Source organism: Pongo pygmaeus, chromosome 6 (genome assembly GCF_028885625.2).
Source record: "Pongo pygmaeus isolate AG05252 chromosome 6, NHGRI_mPonPyg2-v2.0_pri, whole genome shotgun sequence".
NCBI lineage: Eukaryota > Metazoa > Chordata > Mammalia > Primates > Hominidae > Pongo > Pongo pygmaeus.
In genome coordinates this window covers 36,530,470-36,556,495 of record NC_072379.2, presented here as the reverse complement: position 1 = coordinate 36,556,495, position 26,026 = coordinate 36,530,470, and the positions used below count along the sequence as shown (strand labels likewise).

General features: G+C 35.5%; 1 protein-coding gene across 1 annotated transcript in view; it reads left to right on the top strand.

Moving 5' to 3' along the window:
• Positions 1 to 306: 306 nt before the first annotated feature.
• The window catches only part of SPMIP7 (sperm microtubule inner protein 7), a 62,086-nt gene continuing 36,366 nt past the window's right edge, over positions 307 to 26,026 (top strand). Inside the window, exons 1-2 of the mRNA XM_054495483.2 lie at positions 307 to 1,100; positions 8,767 to 8,864. Coding sequence (XP_054351458.1) covers positions 548 to 1,100; positions 8,767 to 8,864 — 651 coding nt within the window. The 5' untranslated portion in view covers positions 307 to 547. The remainder of the gene's footprint in view (positions 1,101 to 8,766; positions 8,865 to 26,026) is intronic.

The following is a 26,026-nucleotide window of genomic DNA, read 5'->3' as shown; positions in this document are numbered from 1 at the left end:
GATTTACATTTAATTAGATAGCAAGTGTTATATATATAAATACTTAATTGTAGTCACATATATACTTTTGGGAAATGTCACTGAATTAACTGCTTTATTTACACTCCTTAAATATATTTTATACCCATAAAATACCAATTTATGGAAAAATTTTAAAATAAGTAAATGAACACAGCTTTCCTGAGCACTGAGGAGAAAAGTATCATGGAAATATTAGTACCAAGGCTATTTTTGTTTTTCTTAAGAATTATGATGTACATAATAAATGGTTCAATGTGTTAAGAGTTCTAGCAGTTGCCAAGCAACAAGGGCTCTGCTTTTTTCTCCTTCTGTCCTGTTCCTTCATCGCCCTATTCTTCCTTTGGTGGAGGAAAATATTTACCTTAAAAAGAAAAACAAAATTATCTGCCAACATTTAGAAAGCTGTGTCAATTTTATACTAGTTTAACACAGATCTTTAGTTATTGGAAATAGAGTTTATATAGTTAAATATAAAGGAATTATCAGAAATACTTTATAGTTATCAAAAATTCTAAAGAAAAAGGCTATGGATGTAGAGATTCAGGACACACCTGGAAAGATAAGTATCTCTAAAAGGTCCATCCTTTCAGGAACTGTTGAGAATATAGATTACCCACACTATTGTGATCTCTTAAGAAAAATGAACATGCCTTTTGTGAAAGGTCTTGAGAACAGACATAACTATGGCAGGTTTGAAAAGAAATGCAACCCTGCTTTTCTTAAATTTCACCCTTATCCCCCTTCAGTTTTGCCAGACTATCATTTACATTATCCTTATCCCCCACCATATGGGCCACATTATCCATTATTTCCACTTCGGGATGATGTGACCTTAGGTGATTCCTGTTCAGGGTTTATGAGTCCTGGTGGTGATGCTGATTTAAATCCTGGCATTGGCAGAACCATACCAACCCTAGTGGATTTTAGTGATGTGAAACCTCAACACCGAGTTCCCAGACCAGACACAGAATTTCAAACAACAATAAAAAGGCAAAAAATTCTATCAGAAGAACTGCAGCAGAACAGGAGATGGAATTCCAGGGAAGTACCAGACATTTCTATCAGAGCAAGACTTGGAGGTAAATGAAGTGACATGAACTTTCTATTTTTTAAATACTCGAGGGAAGAGAGTATGGACATAAGATTCAATATTTAGGCAGTTAAATTAACAAAATTACAATGATCTGAAAAAGGTTTTATTTTTAAGTTACAGATTATAAGAAACAAAGGAATGATAAACCTTATAAACTTATTTGTAAAAGAAAATTTATTCTTTAAGAAAAGAACATTCATTAGTGATTAACACAAAATATATAACATTATTTACTCTAGATATATGGATACGCTTGTTTTACCACAGGGGAATTTATGTATCACTTTTATAATTGTATAGAAATCCTCCTCATCTGTCTCTCTCCTTTGAAAGAATTAATTCACTGATGATTATGAAAGAGTTAGTTTTAAGGATTGAAATAAAATGGGAAAAATTTAAGTACTTGAACCTAAAATTTTTGGCTCCAATAAGAACAGAAGCTGAAATGAAGCAAACTCTGCATAAATAGCTCCACAGCCGTGGAGGCAGGTTTGATGACCCCTTACTGACATCTGCACCATGTGGTTTCTCTGTAAGAACTCCTGTAAATGGAGTTCCTCTAAATGATGAGAGACACCTCCAAAGGAAAGCCACAGGTACTATTTTCTGTATAAAAGCTGGCAGGCAGGCAGGAATGTAAAAAGATCAACATTTTTAGCTTGGGAAAAGGAAAGGACCAAATGCTATAGGAAGAAGACTTTTAAACATTATTCTAAGAAATGATAGGTTGAAGAAATGGTTTAGCAAAGCTAACATAGGGCTAAAATGGTGTTAACAGACTTTGTAACACCAAGTCAGAACCAGGTATAGAGCTCATCTGTCCCATGTATTTCACTGCCTGAATCAGTGAAACAGAGGAATTTAGAGAACTGGCTTTAGACTCAGACTGTCTGGCCTTGAGCTCTGGCAAAAACTCAGTTGCTGTACGACCCAGGGCTAGTTACTATTCTCTTTATGCCTGTGTATCCTTACTTGTAAAACTCACCTAAGAGTAAAACTTCGTAAGATAATAAGTAAGGGTCATTTTATGTTAAAAAAAAAAATCGCCTAAGAGTGAAACTTCATAAGATAATAAGTAAGGGCCATTTTATGTAAAAATACCTAAAATAAAGAATTAATGTCAGATTGTAAGAAGTCCAAAATTTTCAGTTTCTTCATACATAAATTAGGAATAATCTTACTTCTTTTATACATTTGTAAGAATCAAATGAATTAACACTTGTAAGTGCTTAGCAGAATCCCTGAAACCTGATAAAACATTTCATTAATAGTAGCTCTTATTATTAGCTATTAAGAGTTTCAAAAAGTAATACCTGCAATTTGGGGACAGAGTTCAATATAATTTGTCCTAGGCTTTCAATGACTTTGTACATCCTGGAAACAATTAGTTGTAAATGATAAGTACTTTCAGGTTTTAACAAACCTAAATACACATTATTTCTAATACATTCTCATAAAGACAGACATTTCAGAATTAATTACATCACACACTGGTATGCTCTTCAGTGGACTTTCACAAATATCAAAGAAAGATCATAAAATATTATATTGCTGATTTCTTCTTGCCCCATTCCAAACTTGTGTAGACCTTTTACTGAGTTTAGTACTTCCTTTCTTGAGCCAGTTGTCTCTCTTTATCATCTACCAATTAACTATTCTAAACTTATTCTAATTATATTCAAATCCTTTCTAGAACTCTGCCTCTCATTGCAGTAGATGATCCAGTCTTTGTTATCACAGAAGAGATAGACCTCATGTATTGTCACTTCCTTGATTGTCCTCCACTTTGGCCTCATGATATCAATATTGATACCACTTCATATGTCTTTCTATCTTTTTTTAAACCATTGTATTAAGTCACATTGCATGACAAAATACTAAAGACTGGGTGGCTGAAACAACACATATTTGTTTCTCATAGTTCTAGAGGCTGGGAAGGCAAGAATCATGGAATCGGTATATTTGATTGCTGGTGAAGACCTTCTTTCTAGTTTATAGAAGGCTTCTTTTTCCTTGCATCCTCAGAGAGAGAGAGAGAGCTCTAGTCTCCCTTCCTCTACTTAACACTAATGCCATCATGGAGGTCTTACCTTATTTACCTCATCTAAAGCTAATTACCTCCCGAAGTCTTCACCTCCAAATAACATCACGTTAGGAGTTAGGCTTCAACACACAAATCTGGGAGGGATACAGACATTCACCACAACCATCTTTATAGTTAATTAGTATTAAGTAGTATATTCATACTGTGCAAATATCACCACCATCCATCTCCGGGATTCACTTCATCTTGCAAAACTGAAACTCTTTGCCCGTTAAACAACCCCCTATTTCCCTCCCTGCCAGGAGTTATGAACTCCTGGCAACAACTGTTATATCTTCTGTTATGTATGATTTTGACTACTTTAGGTTCCTCACTTAAGCAAAATCACGTATTATTTGTCTTTTGTGATTGGCTTATTTCACTTACCATAATGTCCTTCAGGTTCACTCATGTTGTAGTATATGTCCAAAACTTCTGTGTGTATTAGGTCTATTTGGTCTATGTGTTATTCAAGTTCTCTATGTCCTTATCGATCTCCTGTCTGGATGTTCTATTCATTATTAAAAGTGTGGTACTAAAATATCCTACTATTATTATATTGCTGTCTATCTCTTCCTGCATTTATGATTCTCTTGACCTTGGTGAGCATTTTTGTGACAGTTTTCTGTGGGATACATTATTTAACTCTATTTTATTAGGATTGGTTTCTGAAAATTTATCTTCTTCCTTTGTTTGGAGGATCTTTGCCTGATTCTTCATTTTCCTTGACTATCTGTGTAGGTGTTTCCACATTAGACAAAGCAGGCGCTTCTTCCATTCTTCATGACCTGGTCTTGTAAAGAAGAAGATCTTCACCCTTCAGCCTGGCCAGAGATTTGGGAACCTCTGCCAACGTTTTCCTTCCCAAGTGAATCTGAGAGATGGGATTTTTGTTCACTTGCTCTGTGCTGACAGGAGAGTGAACTATGGTGTCTACTAGCCCAAACTCCCATTTACATTATCCCATAGAAAACTAGACTGCGCCAGATTCATCAGAGTTTCATGACAGATAAGACAGATGCTCTTTTTTGGAGCAACCCCAGAGAAGCTGGGGTCCTGAATCAACTCTTGGATCTAGGGTGACTATCTCTAGATCTAGATCTGTGGCATCTACAAGCCCAGGCTACCTTCTCCGTCTTCCCCCAGGGGTTAAACTATGTTGGATTCATCAGAGTTCCAGGACTGGTGAGATAAATCATAGTTCTTTAGGCAAGTACCAAGAAGTTGGGGTGCTGGACACATGAGTGAATCAACTTTTTCTAGGGGGCTGAGAGAGAGGATTATTTAAAATCTGCTTACTCTGTGCTGAGCATATGGGAGAGTCTGTGCTATCCACCAGTTCAGAATGCAATCTCTGTTCACTCTTGGATCATTAGATTGTACCAGACCCCTCAGGGCTCCAGGCTGGCAAGACAGAAGCCAGTCCTCTGAGGAGCTCCCTTGGAAAAGTTGGGGTGCTAAACATGGGAACCAATTGAGGGGAGAACAACCTGAGTGAATCTGGGAGCTAGGAAATCTCTTCCTGATTGTCTGCTACTGCACCAGGGGCAGGGAATCTGCAAGAGGGTGACTAACTCAAATCTGCATATCAGCTTCAGTGCATCTGTTTTGCATTCTGTCAAGGTGCAGGAGCTTTTCACTTAGTTTCTGTATTTCTCACAAAGGTAACTTGTTCATGAATTGTTGCTGAATCAGTTTATTAATTGGGGAGAGGAAGTTCAGAGTTTCCTACTCTGCCATCTTGCTAAGGTCATTCCCCGTAAATTTTGTTGTTTAAATTTTCATTTTTCAGTTGGGCACGGTGGCTCACGCCTGTAATCCCAGCACTTTGGGAAGCCGAGGCAGGTGGATCATGAGGTCAGGAGATCGAGACCATTCAGGCTAATATGGTGAAACCCCATCTCTACTAAAAATACAAAAAATTAGCCGGGTGTGGTGATGAGCACCAGTAGTCCCAGCAACTCGGGAGGCTGAGGCAGGAGAATGGCGTGAACCTGGTAGGCAGAGCTTGCAGTGAGCCGAGATCACGCCACTGCACTCCAGCTTGGGTGACAGAGTAAGACGCCATCTAAAAATAAATAAATAAATAAATAAAAATAAAAATAAAATAAAATCGTTTTTCTCAAGATAATTTCCATTTCCTTTATGATTTCTTATTTGATCCTTTGTTTTGTGGCATCATGTTTAATTTCTATATATCCGTTAATTTTCCAGTTTCCCTTCTTTTGTTGATTTTTAGTTTCTTTTCATTTTTACTGGAAAAGACACTGTATGATTTTAACCTTTTTAAATTTATGAAGAAGTGATGAATGGTAGCTGGTCCAAAAGTGATCCTCAGCAATTCACCCTGTTCCTGTATGTGCCTGCCACTCTTACCAATAAACTCTGTTTACTTCCCACATTGACATTGGGTCTGGACATTTGACTGCCTTGGGCCAATTATATGTTAGTAAGCATCGTGCAAATGGAGACTTGATAAGCACTTGCACGTTGGGATTAGTCCTCTTCAGAGTCTTATCTGGGATCTCAGTCACTATCCTGTGAAAGACCAACCTATGCCCACAGAAACAAATACAAGACACTTGCCAGTATGCCCACCTAAGCCCCCAGCTAATGGTCAGTACCAACTTGCCAGCCATGTGAGTGAGGCCGTTTTTGAACCTTTGCAGCTATTGAAACTGACACCATGTGAAAGAACCACCCCCAAATATCTTCTGAATCCCGGGAGAGAATAAATAGTTGACTTAAGCCATTAGGTTTTAGAATTGTTTGTTTTTCAAATAGTAGATACTGAAAAGGAGTGGAGGAAAGGATATCCTCATACTTAGTCTTAAATTTGATGACTTTCAGGTGTAATTCATTGTCTAGAGTCCGTCCTTCTAATCTGGCTTAATATTAGAATTCAAGTTTTATTGTTTTCCTAATTTCCTGCTTTTTCAAAGCAGTTGTTTGAATGGCTCCAAATAAGATAGATACCACAAAATGCCATCCTGTTGCTCTTGGCACAATAGACTTCTAGAGAGTTTCCTTTGTCCAGCTTGTCACAGACAGAATCATCTTCATGGTTCTTAAAACTGAAATGACCATGGGATTCAGCATTCCTTTCCTCCCTTTGCTTTGGCCTTTCACCTCTGTGTCTGTATTAGTTTTCTCTTGCTGCTGTAATAAATTGACACAAACTTTCCAGCTTAAAGTGAAACCCATTAATCACAGCTTTGTGGATCAGAAGTCTGGGGAATGTTATCTGGGTCTTCTGTTTAGAATCTATGATAATAACAATGCCAAAATTGGCCGGGCACAGCCATGGCTCACGCCTGTAATCCCAGCAATTTGGGAGGCCAAGGCAGGCGGACTATCTGAGGTCGGGAGTTCAAGACCAGCCTAGCGAACATGGTGAAACCCCGTCTCTACTAAAAGTACAAAAATGACCTGGCTGTGGTGGCGTGTGCCTGTAATCCCAGCTACTCAGGAAGCTGAGGTGGCAGAATTGTTTGAACCCAGGAGGTGGAGGTTGCAGTGAGCAGAGATCATGCCACTGCACTCCAGCCTGGGCAACAGAGTGAGACTTTGTCTCAAATAAATAAATAAAGCCAAAATCAAGGTGTTATCTTGATTCTTATCTAGAGGGTCTGGGGAAAAATCAACTTCCAAGCACATTCAGATTGTTGCAGAATCCAGTTCCTTCCATCTAAACTGTTTATTTCCTCATGTACTGTCAGCCAGGGGACTCTGTCTGCCCCTAGAGGCTACCCATATCCTACTCATGTGATCACCTCAAGCTGCAAAGTCAACAATAGTGCACTGAGGTCCGCTGACACTCTATTCTCTAACTGGCCCTTCTAAAGCCGCAGACTATCCAGCATACACATGTTCTCTATTCCTCCTTTGAAAATCCCCATTTCAGATTCTGTCCTGAGTTTCTCAGTCAAATATTGACTGAATTATCATCAATCATCATCATTATCATCATCATGAAAATAGTATTACTACATTAGTACTAAAAATACTAATGATATTACAACCACTAATTGTTAATTAATAAACATGTTGAGCACTTAAACTACATGCCATAGTTTGCCTATTTCTTTGTATTCATTAATTATAGTTTTTATAACTCTGACAATAGTCATTAAAGTTTAGGAAAATGAGGCTCAGATGGGTCAAATAACTCATGAAGGTCACTCTGGAACCCAAGCAAGTAAGTATATGCATTACTTATATATATATATAATGTATATACTTGTAAGTATATAATATTATATGTAATATATAATGTATATACTTGTAAGTATATAAGATCATATATAATATATATTTATATGTATATAATATATAATATTAGATAGGTGGCATCTGTGATAGAGCTGCACCAGAGTGGCATGCACAGATGACCATGGAGCTCCTATCCTTCCCTAAGCACCTCTCACAATGCATCTCTCTCATGCTTCAACATCTCTGTGCTGTCCATTCTGATCTCAAATTTTAACTTTTAATTTTACATTTTGCCAAGTTGGATTAATTCGTGGAACAAAGCTATGAAGTAGGGGACCAAATCAGAAGCCCCCATGGGATAGGAGAATCTATCTCTATGGAAACTACCAGAGGCACCCCAATTATCTTCACCTATGCTAGTCACCTGCCCAAACCAAAGTAATCTATCTCTCTTATTAAAAACCCTTCAAGGGCAATCCATCTGCAGGTTGAGTCTGAGGTTTTCATGTCCTGATCTTGGACTATTTCTTTTGCTTATCTTCTACCATTTCCTATCTACCATTTTACAGTCTGCTATACCTAACATTTTTTAATTTCTATACACATTAAGAGGCTCTCACAGAGCAGGACTACCATTGTACATACTGTTTCCATTCCTGGAACAACTACCCTTCCACTACTTCTCCTTTTTCATCCAAGTTCTACTTTAATTGTCAAGATTATATCAAGTGTTATCTTTGGGGAGATGTCCCTGAGCCCGGACAACCTGGTTAGACTAGGTATTCTTAGATATCCTTCCTATGCACCCCCACAGCACTCTGAGCTCAGCTATTGCTGTATTGCCGCACCATATTGAAATTATCTACTTATGTGTTTGTACTTTCCATTTGCTTATGGACACCTCAAAACCAGGAGCCCGGTTTTTCATCTTTATATAAAAGCTTCCAATTACAGTGTACTGAATATTTTTGAAGGCTGCTTTTTATAATTTGCTAGTATTTTAGGACTTCTAATCTATCATTATATGCATTATCTGCATAATAACCAGACTCATCTTGTGTCACCACCATCCCCAACATGTCTGTGTGCACATACATAGATGTATAGTACCAAATAGGTATCTTCCAATAATAAGTAAGAAATAACAAGTGATTCTGCACTATTATAATTAGGCTCACGTAGAAATTCCAGAGCTATTCTGTTCTCACAGCTAAAAGATCCAGAAAAGTTATTAAATAATCCATTAAAAATGAATTACAATCACACAGTCTAGCTTCTAACAGTAAATATTTCTGTTGAAAAAGAACTTTTATTGTGTTTTTAACCAAAATCCCATTCACTTTTTTTGTGTTTTCAGGTTGGACAAGCCCTGTGAAAGTTACTCCTTTACAACCTCATCATGAAGGACGCTCAATAAGTCACATATTTACATTTGATGAGGAGGCAACATGTACAGTAAGATTTTCTTGCTGGGTGGTATTTTATATATATATATAAAATTAGTTTATTTCATTGTATTATATATATATAATTAGTTTATTTCATTGTTTAGTTATTTGATATTGTATGCCTTGGATGAATAGCTACTATGTATACAGTTCTTCTTATGTTCCAGGTACTGTGCAGACCCTTGCAATCAATGTATATTATGCATTACCTTGCATCATTCCTGCAATACCACGGGGGAGGAGTGAGTAGTAGATGCAGCTGGTGCCCATCACAGACTTCCTTCACTGGCAAGTGTGTCTATTCCCAGTAGCAATGAGTGATGACCAGTGAAAGGCTAACAGCCACCAGACTGGAGGACTGCACCTTCTCATACTGTCTCTTTCAGATTTTGGCCAGTGACTGACTGACTTCTTAGAGCAACAGATTAATGCTACTCTCCAGCTGCATTCTCACTAGCTTCTTTTCCTTCTCCTATTCTTCTGTCTTCACTCCCCTTGGCCTGAGGGCATTCCCACAATATATCACTGGAACAACAATCCTGTCTGAATCCCTGCTCCTTAACAAGTAGTGTTGTTATTCTCATATTATTTGAGAAAACAGGAGCCCAATGATGTTAAGTAACTGAGTTTTGATAAGACGGATAATAAATATAAAACCAAAATTTAAACCTAAATATTTTTCAGAATTTAAGGATTATATTCTTAATCATCTTCTTGTGTAGATTTTATAGTCTCTAAATCCTTGGCATTTAAATTGAGATACTTAAAGAATCCTAAGACATACACAGATATAAAAACATTTTTAAAAAACAGCTTTATTGAGATATATGTCATGCACCATAAAATTCAACCCCTTAAAGAGTGCAATTCAATGTTCTTAGAATATTCACAGAGTTGTGCAACCGTCACCACAATCTAATTTTAGATTTTTATTACCTCAAGAAAACCCATATTCATTAGCAGTAAAGGTATGAATACATTGTAAAGAATCAATTTCCATTTCTGTAACTCCTATATGTATTTCTTCTAAAATTGATCTGCCTGAGAATTTACCCATATAGTGCCATGTTGATTTCTTTTTTTCTCACCTTTTCCTTCACAATAACCCTTTCTAGTTTACTACAAAGGGAAATGGGGCATACCTCTCACATATTAACAGCTGTACTACGGTACATGGCCATGAAACAAAGAGCATGAAACAGAAAGGTCATTTAAAGTATGTGTCCTCAATGCCTCCTTTACTCAAGATGTCACACACTGTAGGACTTTATATTTTTCTTTGTCCTGTGCATTTTTCTTTTATAAGAAATTTATGGTATTAGAAATAGTGGCAATTTTGCCTGTTCTAGGCTATTCTGAATTTAGACAAAATGCATAATGTGATTGCAAGGGTAATGAAAATTTTTATTTATTAGTTTTATTTATTCTATCTTGAAATCCTTAACAAAAAAATCCATTGGTCCTGCAGGTAAATCCTGTGAGAGCAAATCAAACTGAACCTTATAAGAAATTGAAGACCTTGTTACCTTTTTAAAAAACCTATGCTACAAATTTATGGCAAGATTCCATGCTTTAACTATTTTAAAACTAGAATTCTGAAGTAGGAACTTGTCATGGAAAGGCTTATTAGCATACTTATTTAAATTTAAAATAAGTTTAGACTTTTTATAGCGTGAATAAATCTAGATATTATTTCCAGCAGTGGAAGCTAAGTAATATGGACCAATATTTCCAATGGCAAAACAACTGGATTAATATTCCTTTTTTCTAATACAGTAGAGAGAAATTACTGGGCCAACAAGAGGATAGATGCTCTAAAATTTAAGCCTAGCACTTAGGGTCACTGTGACACTGAAAGAATCTGCAGTTTTTGAAGAGGCAACCAAGTTTGATTTGAACTTCTGGTGGTCTCACAGAAGTAAAAGATGAGAAGTCGGAGTTGATCCATAAAAGCCACCTATGACTGTGGGCTGAATACCTGGAGGCCTGAACCCTCCAAGTAAGGATAGGTCAACAGTAAAAAGCACTTGAACAGACTGCAGCCTAGCTTAATCCAAGTAAATAAGAAAACTTCAAGTCCTGAACTAGGATGAAGGTGATCCTAGACTGCTCTCATTTCCAGAAATCAGGCAGAAGTAAATAACATTTTTCTTCGAAGGAAGATATTATCTTATTAAACCTCAAAGTATTCTCATTAATAACTTTTAAAGTGTAATGTTCATCACATAATTAACGTATCCAAATACATAAGGAGAAAGTACACTATGAGTGAGAATAAGCAGAAATGAAAGAAAACAGAAACAGATGCACATTGAGTCCATATATTACAAATATGCATAAAATGTTGAAGGAGAAAAAAATGAGCTCACAATTTTTGTAAAAAAATTATAAATTACCAAATGGAAATTAAAAGACTGGGGGAGGGGCCAGGCATGGTGTCTCACACCTGTAATCTTAGCACTTTGGGAAGACAAGGCAGGATCACTTGAGGCCAGGAGTTTGAGACCAGCCTGGCCAACATAGCAAAATCCCATCTCTACTAAAAATACAAATATTAGGCCAGGCTCAGTGGCTCACACCTGCAATCCCAGCACTTTGGGAGTCCAAGGTGGGCGGATCACCTGAGGTCAGGAATTTGAGACCAGTCTGGCCAACATGGCAAAACCCCATCTCTATTAAAAATACAAAAATTATCCAGGTGGGGTGGCACATGTCTGGGAGGTCAAGGCAGGTGGATCACCTGAGGTCAGGAGTTTGAAACCAGTCTGGTCAACATGGCAAAACCCCATCTCTATTAAAAGTACAAAGGTTATCCAGCTGTGGTGGCACGTGTCTGTAGTCCCAGCTACTCTGGAGGCTAAGGCAGGAGAATTGCTTGAACCCAGGAGGCAGAGGTTGCAGTGAGCCAAGATAGCGCCACTGCACTCCACGCTCCAGTCTGGATGACAGAGTGAGACTCTGTCTCAAAAAAAAAAAAAAAAAAAAAAAAGAAAAGAAAAAGAAAAACGAAAGAAAAGAAAAGAAAACTGGGGGTAAAAGTAATTCCAGAACTGAAAAATACAATAAACAAAGAACTTTATAGATGGGTTCAGTAATAGATTAGACACAGTTAGAGAGGGAATTGGAGAATTGGAGAACTGGTAGATAAATCAGAAGAAATTATGATGAAGCACAAATATACAAAAATATGAAAAATACAGAAGTGAAAGTCACAAAACTAGGAAATATAGGCCGAAAAAATAACACATGCTTATTTGGAATCCCAAAAGTGTAAGAGAGAAGAAATAGAACACAAGCTAAGATACAATTTTTATATCCACTGCATGTTTATTTCTGATAGCTCACTGAGGCATCCCCTCACATTCTCTGCTGCACATTGAGGATGAGTTATGGCTCTAAACAAACAAGCCAAAGGTGACAGCAACAGAAGCATTCTGGCAGTCTCAGCCCCAGCACCAAGAGTAGTGGCAGAAAAAGTCTCAAGTTAAAGGAGGCAAAGCAGGGAGAACATAAGAATGGAAAAAGGAAAAATCTGAAAGTTCATTTTTCAACATAGTTTATGGTAATTGCATTATTTGGAATCTGGACATCAGTGCCATATTTTGTCAGGTCTTGTTAAATATGAAGCAATTCTGGAAATTGAGGCATTTAATGATGCTGATGGTACTAAAGTTTTATTAGGACATAAAGGAAGTTCTACTTCAATGTGATTACTTTTATCAGAAGAAACTAAGGAACATTTACAGTTAGAAGTAGAGATTCCCACTGAATCAGATTCCAAGAATAGCAAAGATATCAAAGAGCAAATTTAGTCCCTTCTCTATGAAATAGTAGACACACAACATGTAGAAGACAGCAATAGAGAGAAGATGCACCAGCAAGAAAATAGCCACTAGAAAGTGAAGACAGACAGCAAGGAAATAAGGTAGATGATAAATCTGAGTACCTGGAAATGAAAACATTTTATAAATAAACTGAAGATACATAACATATACAAGTGAGTTTATAGGAATATAATCAGAAAGTGGAAGAGATGCTATATTAGAGAAAAATCCAGATTCCCCTGAAAGATTATGCCATACTATCGTGATATTGCATACCAAGATAATAGTCAACAAGCATGTGAACTATAGAAAATATGACATAAATTTCAGATACTGCTAGAGGAGATTTAAACACAGGTTTAGAAAAAGTAATTGTCTCTCTGATAAAGGGCAATAAAAACTGGTGTATTTCAGACTATGATGACTCCGGCTGATGGGAGTTATTATAAACAGTGATACTTACATTGATTGTACCTACCCTGATATTTTTGTCAGAAATTACTATATTAGTTTCAAACATACTACTTAAGACATAAATTTTTATCTATTTGAAACATGTACCTAATTAATCAGAAAAAAGTTAATGACATTTCAATAGAAGTTTGAAATGACCATAATGTAGTTATTTTAGTTATCAAAGTATGGGGGATTGGGTTGTGAAATGCCTCTTAGGACACAAGCAAAATATATGAATTGATGTATAGTACAAAACACTTCTTAGCACATTAGACTGGTCATATCACAGCTGCTGTTATTAGACACCTGTTTAAATTTTAGGAAACTTACATAAATTACTAGCACTTAATTTCAGGCTTGATTTGCCTCTGGCTAATTAAGCACTCTCACACCAGTAGCTTTAGTATTGCACTACGTTTTTGAAATAAAAGTAAATAAAGCCTCCCCATTAAGATTGATTTATGATATATAAAATGTCTCATGGCCTGCTTGTTTACAAAGTGTAAACCATTTTCACTGGAATTTACCTATTTATGGCTCAGAAATAGTTTTATGTTGAAAATATTTATATTTTAGAAAAGGAGATAAACACAACTTCATTCATGAAATAAATATTAGCCTAAAGAATAATAAGAAATGTTTTCCTTTAAGTGTCAGAGGCAGCATTTGATCAAGTTAACACAGTTTAATTAATTAATTAATTAATTAATTTAAGACAGAGTCTTGCTCTGTCGCCCCAGCAGAGTGCAGTGGCATGATCTTGGCTCACTGCAACCTCTACCTCCTGGGTTCAAGCAATTCTCATGCTTCATCCTGCCGAGTTGCTGGGATTACAGGCATGTGCCACCACCCCTGGCTATGTTTTGTATTTTTAACAGAGACAGGTTTCACCATGTTGGCCTGGTTGTTCTCGAACTCCTGACCTCAAGTGATCTGCCTGCCTCGGCCTCCCAAAGTGCTGGGATTACAGGTGTGAGCCACCATGCCAGGCCAACACTGTTTTAAAATAAGGTAATTGTTTTGGTTACTAGGGTCAAAATCAAAGAGATTATATATTTTTTATTATATCTACCTCAAATTGCAATCTAATAATTTCTGCATATGTAGAATAACCCAAAATAATAAGCTGGTAAAATAAGCTGTAATTTTTCTGATGTGATATTACTGATAGATACAGCATTGATATTGTTGATACAACATTGACATTAATTTGAATAATGTTCATTTATATTCTCAAATTTAGAATGCTATTACTTTCATAAAGCAATACTTTTATAAGAAGCTTAGGAGTAAAAGAGCTGATGAATAAATAAAGTAAGTTTTACTGGATTTTTCGGTACACAATCATTCATAAAATTCTGGGAATTGAGGATCAATTCTGCTGTAGTCAATTTGAATATTTTGTAATTCCAAATCTGAATAAATAAAGCTTGTATTTAATTACGTGGTAAAATGAAAAAAGTTAATAAATTTTTTAAAAATGTAAAATTTCTTCACTTAATATTATTTGAAAGCAACAAAATACAGAAGAATTTAAAAAGTAAAGACCTAATCAACCAGAGAAAAACTGCATAAAACCAAAATCAATGATAATATCTTAAAAGCAGCCAGAGGTGGGGGAAGAAAACACAAATTACCTTCAAAGCCTTGATAGATCTTTTCTACATAGCAATAATAGATTACAATAGGAGTTCTTATATATATATATTTATTACATATTTAATATATAATATATTCATGTTTAATATGTTGTATATAGTTTATATATTATATATTGTATATGTGATATATATTTTTATATATTATATTATGTGCTATACATTATATTTATATATGGTACATTATATTTATATATTTCTATATTTGATATATACTATATGCTTATATTTATATATAATATTTACTACATTTATATTTGACATAGTATATGCTTATATTTATGTATAATATATACTACATATTATATAAATATATTATATAATATGTATACATCATATATACCATATAATACATTATATATACATATTATTATATATAATATATTGCATATATTATATTAAATATTATATATAAATATGTTACATGTTATATGATATAGATTATAATATATAATTATAACTAATATGATATCTAACATATATAATATAATATATAATCTTATTATATATTATATGTTATAATATATAATTAGATATTATATTATATTACTATATATTATTACATAGTATATGATTATATATAAAAAGCATAAGCTAATATACAATATGTAAAATATAAATATATATTTATAATATGGAAACCATCAACTAATATATATAATAAATATATATGTAATATCTTTATTACATATAAAATGTATATTATATATTTATGTATATGATGTTATATTATCATATACATGATAAAATGTTCTATTATATTATATGTGTATATGTTATATATATTATATTATGTTATATGTGTATTGAAATGGTGTCATTGTCTGGGGTAATACCCGAGGTTTGTGATCCCTTGGCCATGGAAAACTAAGACACATCAGAGTGAAGGTAAGAGTGGTTGTTTAACAGGCAAAAGAAAGAAAAGAGCTCTCTTCACAGAGAGGGTTCCTGGAGAAAACGGGTTCCTGCTTCCGCAGTGAAATGCAGGTTTTATAGATGAGCTTGAGGAGGTGGTGTCTAATTTACATAGGGCACACAGGATTGGCTGAACCAGATGTGCCATTTGCATAGCACATGGGAATCTGGCCACTGCCACCCTAATCTTATTATGTAGATGGGTTCTCTACCTGGCTGGCACCATGTTGCTTGCTTTCTACAGTACACGTGGTGACAAAGAAAACGGAAGATGGAGCCTCCATGTTGAATATACCTGGCTTCCTGGTAGCCCTTCTCTATTGGCACAGCTGACAGCATTCACACATGCAAACTTCGAGCTTATTTATCTATGTTTACAGCTAGATTTTTCAGGCTGATCTTTGTTAGAAAAGAAATGATTTAGGTGCTGCTTTTTGTTAAAAGGGAAACCCTGCCAAGGACTCTGTTGCACTTACTATCTGCTTAAATAATTTGTTTCTAGCTCCTGTATCAACATGTCATTGTATTTTGCTACACTGACAGAGCACCATTAAATTAAAAATATTGCAAACCACACAAAATCCACAAAACAAACAGAAGAAAATAAAATAAATCTATTCAAAATTCAACCAACTATAATAAAACAAAAAACAAGAATCAAAACAATCTAGTGAAGACAATTACTCCCACATCAACTATTTAGCAGTAAATGAAACATTGTACTACACCACTCCAAACTGAATTACATATTTTCAAATAAGCCTTTGAGATTATAAAGGTCTGCCTTCATACAGAAATCCAAAAATTAAATACAAATCAGTGACAAAAAATAAAAAATTATCTTGGAATAATAATTAAATGGTGCAAAGGAAAAACAGAAAAAAATAAAAGTTTAATAAAGAACGTTGAATAAAAAATGAAAAAACATCCAAGAGAATGAACATGACACAAAGAATATTTAAAAGTATTAAAGAGAAGGTGATTGAAGTGGAAGATAAACAAAGAAGAAACAATATACATATAATTGGAGTTCCTGAAGAGCAAAAACCAAACAGTGGAACAGAATGTGTTAAACCGTGGTTTCTGGACCTTGGCATGGTCAGAAGTTTGGGCTTCATAACTCTTTGCTGAAGGAAACTATCCTGTGCAATGTAGGATGATTAGCAGCACCCCTGACCTCACCCACTAGATGCCAGTAGCACCCTTCCCAGGTGAAAAGCTACAAAATGAACAGCAAAGTAAATCAAAAGAAAGCACGAAAAGAAAAATAAAAAAATGATAAGCAAAGTAATGAATAAATTAGAGAAGATGAAGTAACAGGCACTCAAGCTACTTTTCTGCTTTAGCCAAATAGAAAACTGGACAAATTATAAAAAATAATCATTTCCAGACACTGGCCAAAGGCACTGAAGGACCGGGATCTCTAAAGAAGGGAAACTAACAATGTGAGCCCTACAATTACACCAGCTTGCTTCCTGGGGGCAGTTTTTAAGCCACAGCCCAGGAAAGTGAAACCCAAACATAGCTTTACATTCTTGTTGGATTGAAGAGAGAGATTAGAGTTCTGGGAAGCCAAGGAATGTTGAATTTGCAGGGTAAGATGGCAGAGAAGAGGGAGTTATGAGGATGTGGAGAAGCAGTGGGGCTTTGGAGATATGCAGAAGAGATAGCTCAGGTCTTTGGGTACTGATCTATATATACATAAGAAGGAACTACTAAAGCTAAGGAAAAACCCACTGTAAAGAAGTGGGCATAAGCTTTCCCTGAAACTCAAACAGGACAGGGAATGTTTTATGCCCCCACAAACTAGAATAAAAAACTTTATAGTACATAGGTACATCAGGTCAGATCTTCAAAGGGATATTACCTTTGTAGTCAGGCTTAACTAGTCCAACTTTAAAGAGTCCTCTGGACTTTCTCAAATTTTAAAAGCATCCAACTGATTCCAATTACTTTATTTGCTGGAAAAAAGAATCCAAAACTTAAGAATAAAACAACTTCCAGCAACCAACCAACAACTTAAAGTCCAAAATAAGTTCTCAGTTTAAAAAATAAAATGAAACTACTTTTCATGCAAAGAAGCAGAAAAATATTACCCATAGGGGAAAAATCTGTCAATAATAACAGTTCTATGAGTGATAGACATAGAAGACCAAGCAGCTATTGTATTCAAACAACTATTACAAATCTGTTTCATATGTTCAGATCATAGAGACAGAGCCATAACCATGATGAGAACAAGGGATGATATGAAGATGCAAACGGACTTCTAGACATGAAAAATACTTCTGAAGTAAAAGATAAGTTGGTAGTTTTAAGAACAGAGCAGATCTTGCATGATGAAAGATCAGTGAAAATAAAGACATAGCAACATAAACTATTCAAAATGAAAAGAGAGAAAATAAAGCTTCAAAATAAAGCATCAGTTACTGTGGAACGGTATCTAGTAAGAAGTCTAACATACATGCATTAGGGTCTCAGAATAAAAGTGAGCTGAAAAAAAGAATGGTGACACAATTACACAAATTGTTGCTAACTGATAAAAATTATAAATCTGAAGACACAAGATGTTCAACAAATTTCAATCTGTATAAATTTTTTTTAAAATTATGCCCAAAACACATCAATGACATTACTGAAAAACAGTGATTGAGATAAAATCTTAAAAACAGCTAGAGAAGAGATATTTACAAAGAAACACATGTAAGAATGACTTCTGGCTTTTTGTCAGTTTGTGCAAGCCAGAAGAAAATAAATGCACATATTTTAAGTAACAAAAATAAATAACAATAAACTAAGAAGATATTAACTAACAATAAAAATATTTAAAATTAGAGGCAAAATAGAAACATTTTTGTAAAAACAAAGCTGAAAGAATGCACTGCCAGTAGACCTGAAGGAATTTCTTTAGACAGAAGAAAATAATGTATATGAAAATTCAAGTTTACATAATGAAATAAATTGAGATGAACAGAAATGGTAAACATACGGGTAAATATAAAATACTATTTTTCATCTTGGAGTTCTTTAAAGTATTACTGTTTAAAGCAACAATAATAGTAATGTGTTTCAGGTTTATAGCATACAAAAAAGTAAATTGTGAGACAGTAGTAGAAGGGATAGCAAAGAAAATGAGCATATGCTGTTTAAATTTTTTTACGCTATTTTTGAAATGATATATTATTATCCTGTAAACCCTGGAGTTAAAGATGTATATTGTAAAATATGTATACTATAAATCCTAGAGAGACAGCAACAACAGGAAAGAAAAAAATTTTTAAAGCATATGTAGTAAGTTAATAGGAGGAGATAAAATGAAATTTTAAAATTAAAAAAATTCTTAACTAACTCAAAAGAAAATAACACAAAAGAAAAATAGAGAAGATAAAACAAATAGAAAACAAAAACAGATTTAAACCAAATTATGTCCACTGTTAAATAGAATTTAATATAATGAACTTAAAAGTCACAAATTGTTAGTTGGATAAAAAATTAAGACCCGGCCGGGTGCAGTGGCTCACGCCTGTAATTCCAGCACTTTGGGACGCCGAGGAGGGTGGATCACCTGAGGTCAGGAGTTCAAGACCAACCTGACTAACATGGTAAAACCCTGTCTCTACTAAAAATACAAAAATTAGCCGGATGTGGTGGCGGGCGCCTGTAATCCCAGCTACTCAGGAGGCTAGGCAGTAGAAACGCTTTAACCTGGGAGGCAGAGGTTGCAGTGAGCTGAGATTGCACCATTGCGCTACAGCCTGGGCAACAGAGTGAGATTCTGTCTCCAAAAAAAAAAAAAAAATTAATACCCTACTTATACACTGACCACAATAAAACCATGTGAAATATAAATAGAAGTTTAAGGTAAGATGTGAAAATATATATCATTCAAAAACTAGTCAAGTTAATGCAGAATTAGCTGTAATAACATCAGACAAAGTGAATTTCAGAACAAGAAATTTTACGAAGGACTCAGATATTTTACAATAAGAAAGGGATCAATCCATAAAATGTACATAAAATGTATTTAAAATGTATATCACCTAATAACAGAACTCAAAATACACACTCAAAATATAAGTTTGAAGCACAAACTTATAGAACTGAAAGGCAGATTTACTGTTAGTAGATATCTCAAAACTCTGTCGTCAGTAGTTTATAGGAAAGGTAGATAGAAAAAAAGGGGGATATGGAACATATGAAAAACATTATGAACTAACTTGGCCTAATTGATGTAAATAACAGTGGCACACAGAACATTCACTGAGATAAATTATATTCTGGAATATCAAACAAATCAAATGAAATCAAAAGAATTGAAATTATAGAAAGATGTTCTCTGATTGCAACACAATTAAACTAGAACTCAATAATAAAAGATGCCTGGTAAAAAATAAAAACATATATGCACATTTAGAATATAGCGATATACAAATGGTTAATACATCATTATAAAGTTAGGTTTATTTCAGTTACGTAAGGTTTGCTTAACTTTAGAAAATTGATAAATGTGATTCATTGCACTAACTGATTAAAATACAAGCCATCTACTCATCTCAAGATATGAAAAAAAAATTGACAAAAAGGATTGACATTCTCCTTAAATTAATAATGGATATCTGTGAAAAGGTAAATCAAACTTAATATTAAATAGTGAAATGTTGAAAGCATCCCCTCTGTAATCAGTCTCAAGCAAGTATGTCCTCTTTCACGTTCTCTTTTCTCCTCCTCCTTTCACCTAAGCACTGAAGTTCTTAGCCAGCCCAGTCAAGCAAACATAAAAATGGTATACAAATTGGAGGTGACTAAACAATACTATTATTCTTCGTAATATGATTATGTATGTAAACATCCAAATAAATAGGCAGTTAAATTACTTTTCATTTTATTTTACCTTATTTTATTTTTAAGACAGAGTCCTTCTTCGTCACCCAGGCTGGAGTGTAGTGGTGTGATCACAGCTCACTGCAGCCTCAACCTCCCAAGCTCAAGCCATCATCCTCCCTCAGCCCCCCAGGTAGCTGGGACTACAGGCATGCACCACCATGCCCAGCTAATTTTTGTATTTTTGTGGAGACTGGGTCTCGCCATGTTGCCCCAGCTTGTCTGGAACTCCTGAGCTCAGGCAATCTGCCACCAACTCCAGGCTATACAGTTAAACTACTATGATAAAAAGAAACTGAATAAGGTTTTTAGAAATAAACATTATTGGAAATGCATTTATTGTATTCTAAATATCAGCAAGAAACAGAAAGTTTTAAAACATTTAACCTATCACTTAAAATTGTATCGAAAACTATTCACTATTGAGTAATAAATTTATGAAACTATATTCAAGAATCCTATGGCAAAACTAGTAAATGTATTGAGAGAAAATCTAAAACCTAAATAGACAGGGAAATATGCTATTATCTGGAATGGAAACTTAAAATGTTTAAAAAGTTCAGAGCTTCCTAAGTTGATTTATAGTTTCAGTGCCATCTAAATCAATATTCTAACTATATTTTTGTGGGATTTTGAAAAGTTCTTTAAAAAAAATAGATACACAAAAACAAAGAATCAGAAATAACTAAGACTATTCTTAAGTACAGGGGAAAAATTCAATATCCTTTTATAGCCTCACAAGGGTCACAATGTTTTAATGGAAAAACTTCTGTTTTTCAAGAAAAAAATGTTCACTCACTAGGATGTAACCTGAGTGTTGAAGCAATTCTCCTCTTGCCTGAGAGAATAAAAACTACTCAAAGCTTTTCCTGACCTACAATTAAAAGAAACAATAAGAGGCGTTCTTGAGCTTGCAGGATAATACAGATTCTGGGTCCCACATTTTCCCTAACGGCCTCACCATTGGGTTAGCTTACTAGAAACTCAGTATCAGAGCCTTTACCTTGAGAAGACAGCCATGAGCAGGCTTTTCTGCAAACGAAAATAGCCTTACAACAGCCTTCAGTTTTAGAACTTCCAAATTATGCTAAACCTTTCACCCTGTTCATTCATGAAAATAACGTTCAGGCATTAGGAGTACTTACCCCAAAACGTGAAGGAAAATAGAGACCAATCGCATATTATAGCCTGTGATTGGACTCAGTAGCTAAGGCATATTTTAATTGTTTAAAAGCAGTAGCAGCAGCAGCCAAATTGGTAGTTTCATCTGAGCCGCTTTTAAGACACGAGCTTTATTTGCAAGTCTTGCACACTGCAAAATATATATATTAAATTCCAGTCAAACTCTGTATTTGTCAGCAAGTAGATTAACACCTTCTGGAATTCTTCTCTTGTCTCCTAATTTCTATCTGAAATGTTGCAACTTACTTAACCCTGCTACTCTACTACCCCTGCCTCATGCAGGTGAAGACCACAATTGTGAGTGTAGTGTTAGAAATAGTGGCTTCTCATGTTCATATGTGAGATAATCCCTTTGATAATCCTGAGTTGATACTTTTTGGTTTTGGGTCTTATTATAAAACTCAGAAGGAAAATACCAGGCAGGGTATGATCTTTTCACCTGAAATGAGTTAATACAGAAGAGAACTCTCACCTAATATAAGTCAGTTTCTCCTGAGCTTGTACATATAGCTAAAGACAAGTCAGTAAATATTTATACAGATAGTTACATGCTTTTGGAGTAGTCCATGATTTTGACGCGAGGGACCCCCCATTAAAAACAGTCTCCAAGCAAATGCACTCCTTTCTGCTATCCTCTTATCACCACGAACTGCCATTATTAAGATTGAAGCTCATAGCTGTAAAACTGAACCTGAATATCAAAGGAATTCCCTGGCAGATTTCTATGCTAAATCAACTAGTGCCGAAACTGTTAGGATACACAATTTGAATAAACTCTGTAAGATTGATCCAAGTCAACTCCCATATGTTGACCTATTTAACAAACTGTGAAATGTGCCTGATTTGGAAAAACAAAATTGGTATCCGAATGGCTGTAAATTCAGTGTTAAACGTGAACTCAAAGAGCTCTCAGATGGGTGCCTAATACTTCCTTCTGGTACTTCCTGAGTCCTTGAAGCTTCCACTGTTAAAAGGTTTGCACTCCACAAAGCTCTTCACTCTACAACTCATCATGTAACAGACAGCATGATCCAAATTATGAACAAATACTGGTGGAGTAACTGTTATCAAATTGATAAAATGGCTTATAACCAATGTTTGCTTTGTCAAACTCATAATCCTGTGAAAACAATAAAAACTTCAGGTGGTGTATTTTCACTATCGGACTTTATTCAGTTGTCATTTTCAGTGGGATATCCGTATATTTACATGTTATCTGGCTGGATACATGGTATCTGATCTTGTGATGGTAGCTAAGAAGTTATTTAAAAAGTATTTCCTTTATGGAGCATCCCTGGGGAAATCTCCGGCAACAGAGGAACCTATTTCACTGGACAATTTAGAAAGCAGTTGAATAAGCTTATGCGCACAATGGCATCACCATTGTCCCTATTACCCTTAGTCTTCTGGAAATGTCAAAAGACAAATGGCATTTTACAGCTGAAATTGGCAAAGTTAACTGAATCAAACTGATTGCATTGGCCAAAGATATTACCTCGGCTTTAATGGTAATCAAATCCACCCCCAGTGGAAAACATCGATTGACTCCTTATGGAATAGTTCCTGGAAGGCATATGCCCTTAATAATAGAACCTTGAGTATCTTCCATTATCCTAAACTCTGATATGACTAAATACTGCAGGTTTTGATGAATTATGTCTAAGTGTATTTTCACCAGGTGAAGGAGATCTTCCATGACTCACAGACTGAGAACAACCAGACCTTTCAAAACCCAGAACCTGGAGATTGGCTCTTCTGAAAATGACATCAGAGACCTCATTGAACCCACGGTCTTCTCCCTATTGGAAGAGACCATACCAAGTTCTACTTGCCACCCACGCTGCAGTAAAATATCAAAGAGTTAAACCATGGGTTCACATCTTAAAACTCAAAAGGGCCCCTCCAAGCTCCTGGAAATGTATGCCTGTTTGAGACTTGAAGGTAAACCTGACCAGGAAAACTTTTCCCCAGAAGCAGACGGCATCCTAGACATTGACAGCTATCCTAAGGCCATAGATCAAGACTTTTCTGACATCATAAAAACTGAAAACCTTATCCTTTTTCCTCTTTTTCCTACTTATGCCATCCTAATCCTTCGCTTTCTTTACAGGAAAAGCCATGGACTGTAATTTGTGGATGGCTTTAGCAAAGGCTTATGCTCCAGTAAGAAACCAGAACAATTGTTAAATTTGTAGCTAATGCCCCCAAATCAGGAAACGATTCCACTAATGCCACTGCCTGTCTGTGTTACCAGTGACAGTCATGCTAAAACCTCAAAGGAGGAGTAGAAATTGATATTCTAGACATGACTGCTACTTGCTTTCCTATGCTTATTGAAAACAATACTCTGACCTTTCCAATTAATAACAGAGTGGCTACCAAATATAAAAAACCTATCCAAGTGATGCTTACAAAAGGTATATTGTGCTTCCAGGCATTGAATACTCAAGATTTGGGGATCACTTATGGGGGTACGAATAATTGCTTGTATGATGTCACTGGACTAAATCCAGTAAGGTCTCGTTCCACTGAATACTGTTATGCATCCTTCCAGCATGCTATAAAGGGACCACACACAGAAAATAAATTACTCATTGAACTTGGCTCACACGCTATGTAGGTCTGTGTGTGAAAAAATGTAACTGGCATCTGCTCACATGCCACCAGGTGGCCCTCTTTTCCAGCTCCTGGGGGCCTGCAGACACATTGGGTCTGAGGAGAATCTGTTTACTGTGTTCTGCCTCCTTGCTGGTTCACATCTTGCTAATGGGCCTGGCTCACTCCTGTCTTCCAAATAGCTTTCTCTGAAAGTTTCCATAATACCTTCCATAATCAAAGGCCAAAGTGATCAATAACCAAAATTAGTACTAACCTTAAAGTGGAATGAAGATAAATTAATTTCCACTAAGAAAAGTTTCTAATGAGGTTCCTGGATGCTCACTCTTGTTGGTAGATGGCGCCAGTTGTATGGAACTTGAAGGTAATCCATAAATTGGGAAAAAATCTTGAAATTTGTAGCCAATTATATTTTCCAGGGTTTAAATGGAAAGAAGCCACTCTCCTGAAGGGGGATTAAAAAAAGGTCATGTTCAGCAAAAACACCTGATAGAACACCATACGGTGTTAGATCTCTTCTTGGCTTATATTGGGGTCTTGCATATGGTGCTAAACAGAACTGAATGCTGCACTTATCTTCCCCCTGGTTTTACTACTACAGAAAGCTTAATTTAAAAGGTAGCCAACACTGCAATTCCTGTAGACACTGCCACCGAATGCACCAGGGACATTTCTTAGGGGAAAGAAACACATGATGTGTTTATGGGAGTAGCTAACAGCTGGTTTGCAGGCGTCCTAAATGGTGGATGGCAAGGCTGGCTAGTCTAAGATTTTCTCATCTCTGTGTTTCATTTAGTCATCTACAGATTACTATGATTGATATTACCAGGCTAACTACAAAAATAGATACCTCTTTAAATCAGACCATTTTACAGCACACTATGGTTCTTAATTGCCACTCCACCCCAAACACAGACTATGACCACTAAGACTTAAATACTGATGAATTGTCTTTATTGCCTGAATTTTGAATTGTTTGTTCTGGTGAGTTTGGTTCGCAGAGATTTCTGTTGCATAGTGTACTTCACTTTCTTTATATTATCCTCCCAGTAGCCATTATAGTGGCCTCCCTCCTGTGTTATATCCCTTAAGAATCATAAATACTTATATGTAGCCATCCTTTGTACATCAAAATATCTCATTACAGTTAGAGTAACAAAAACACAAGGAAAACATAATCATCCAACTAATTTCATATAACGAATTGTGAATTTATATAGAGATCAAACAAGTCCATTATGAAGGTGACAGAAGGGAGTGTCAATGCCAAGATTTTGGTTAATCTCTTAAAATTGAGTGGCTGAGCAAAAGAGAATAATTGTTAAATTAAATTACATTTGGCCTGAAACTAACCTATGTATGTAATAAACTGTAATCTAAATTATAGGTGAACCAACTGCAACCTAACAACTTGTGAGTAAATTCTTGCAACGTGCAGCTGTGTTGCAGCCAATCATAGCAGCCAAGCTTTCAGCCAATCACAGGTTGCAAACCAGCAAAACTTGTTAAACTAAGGCAAACACGGAACTGTAACCATGTAGACTATTTTTGTATGTCACTTCTGTTTTCTGGCTATAAATATTCCCTGCCCACAATTTGTAGTAGAACTCTCTGAACTGCTTTTGTGTTGAGTGCTA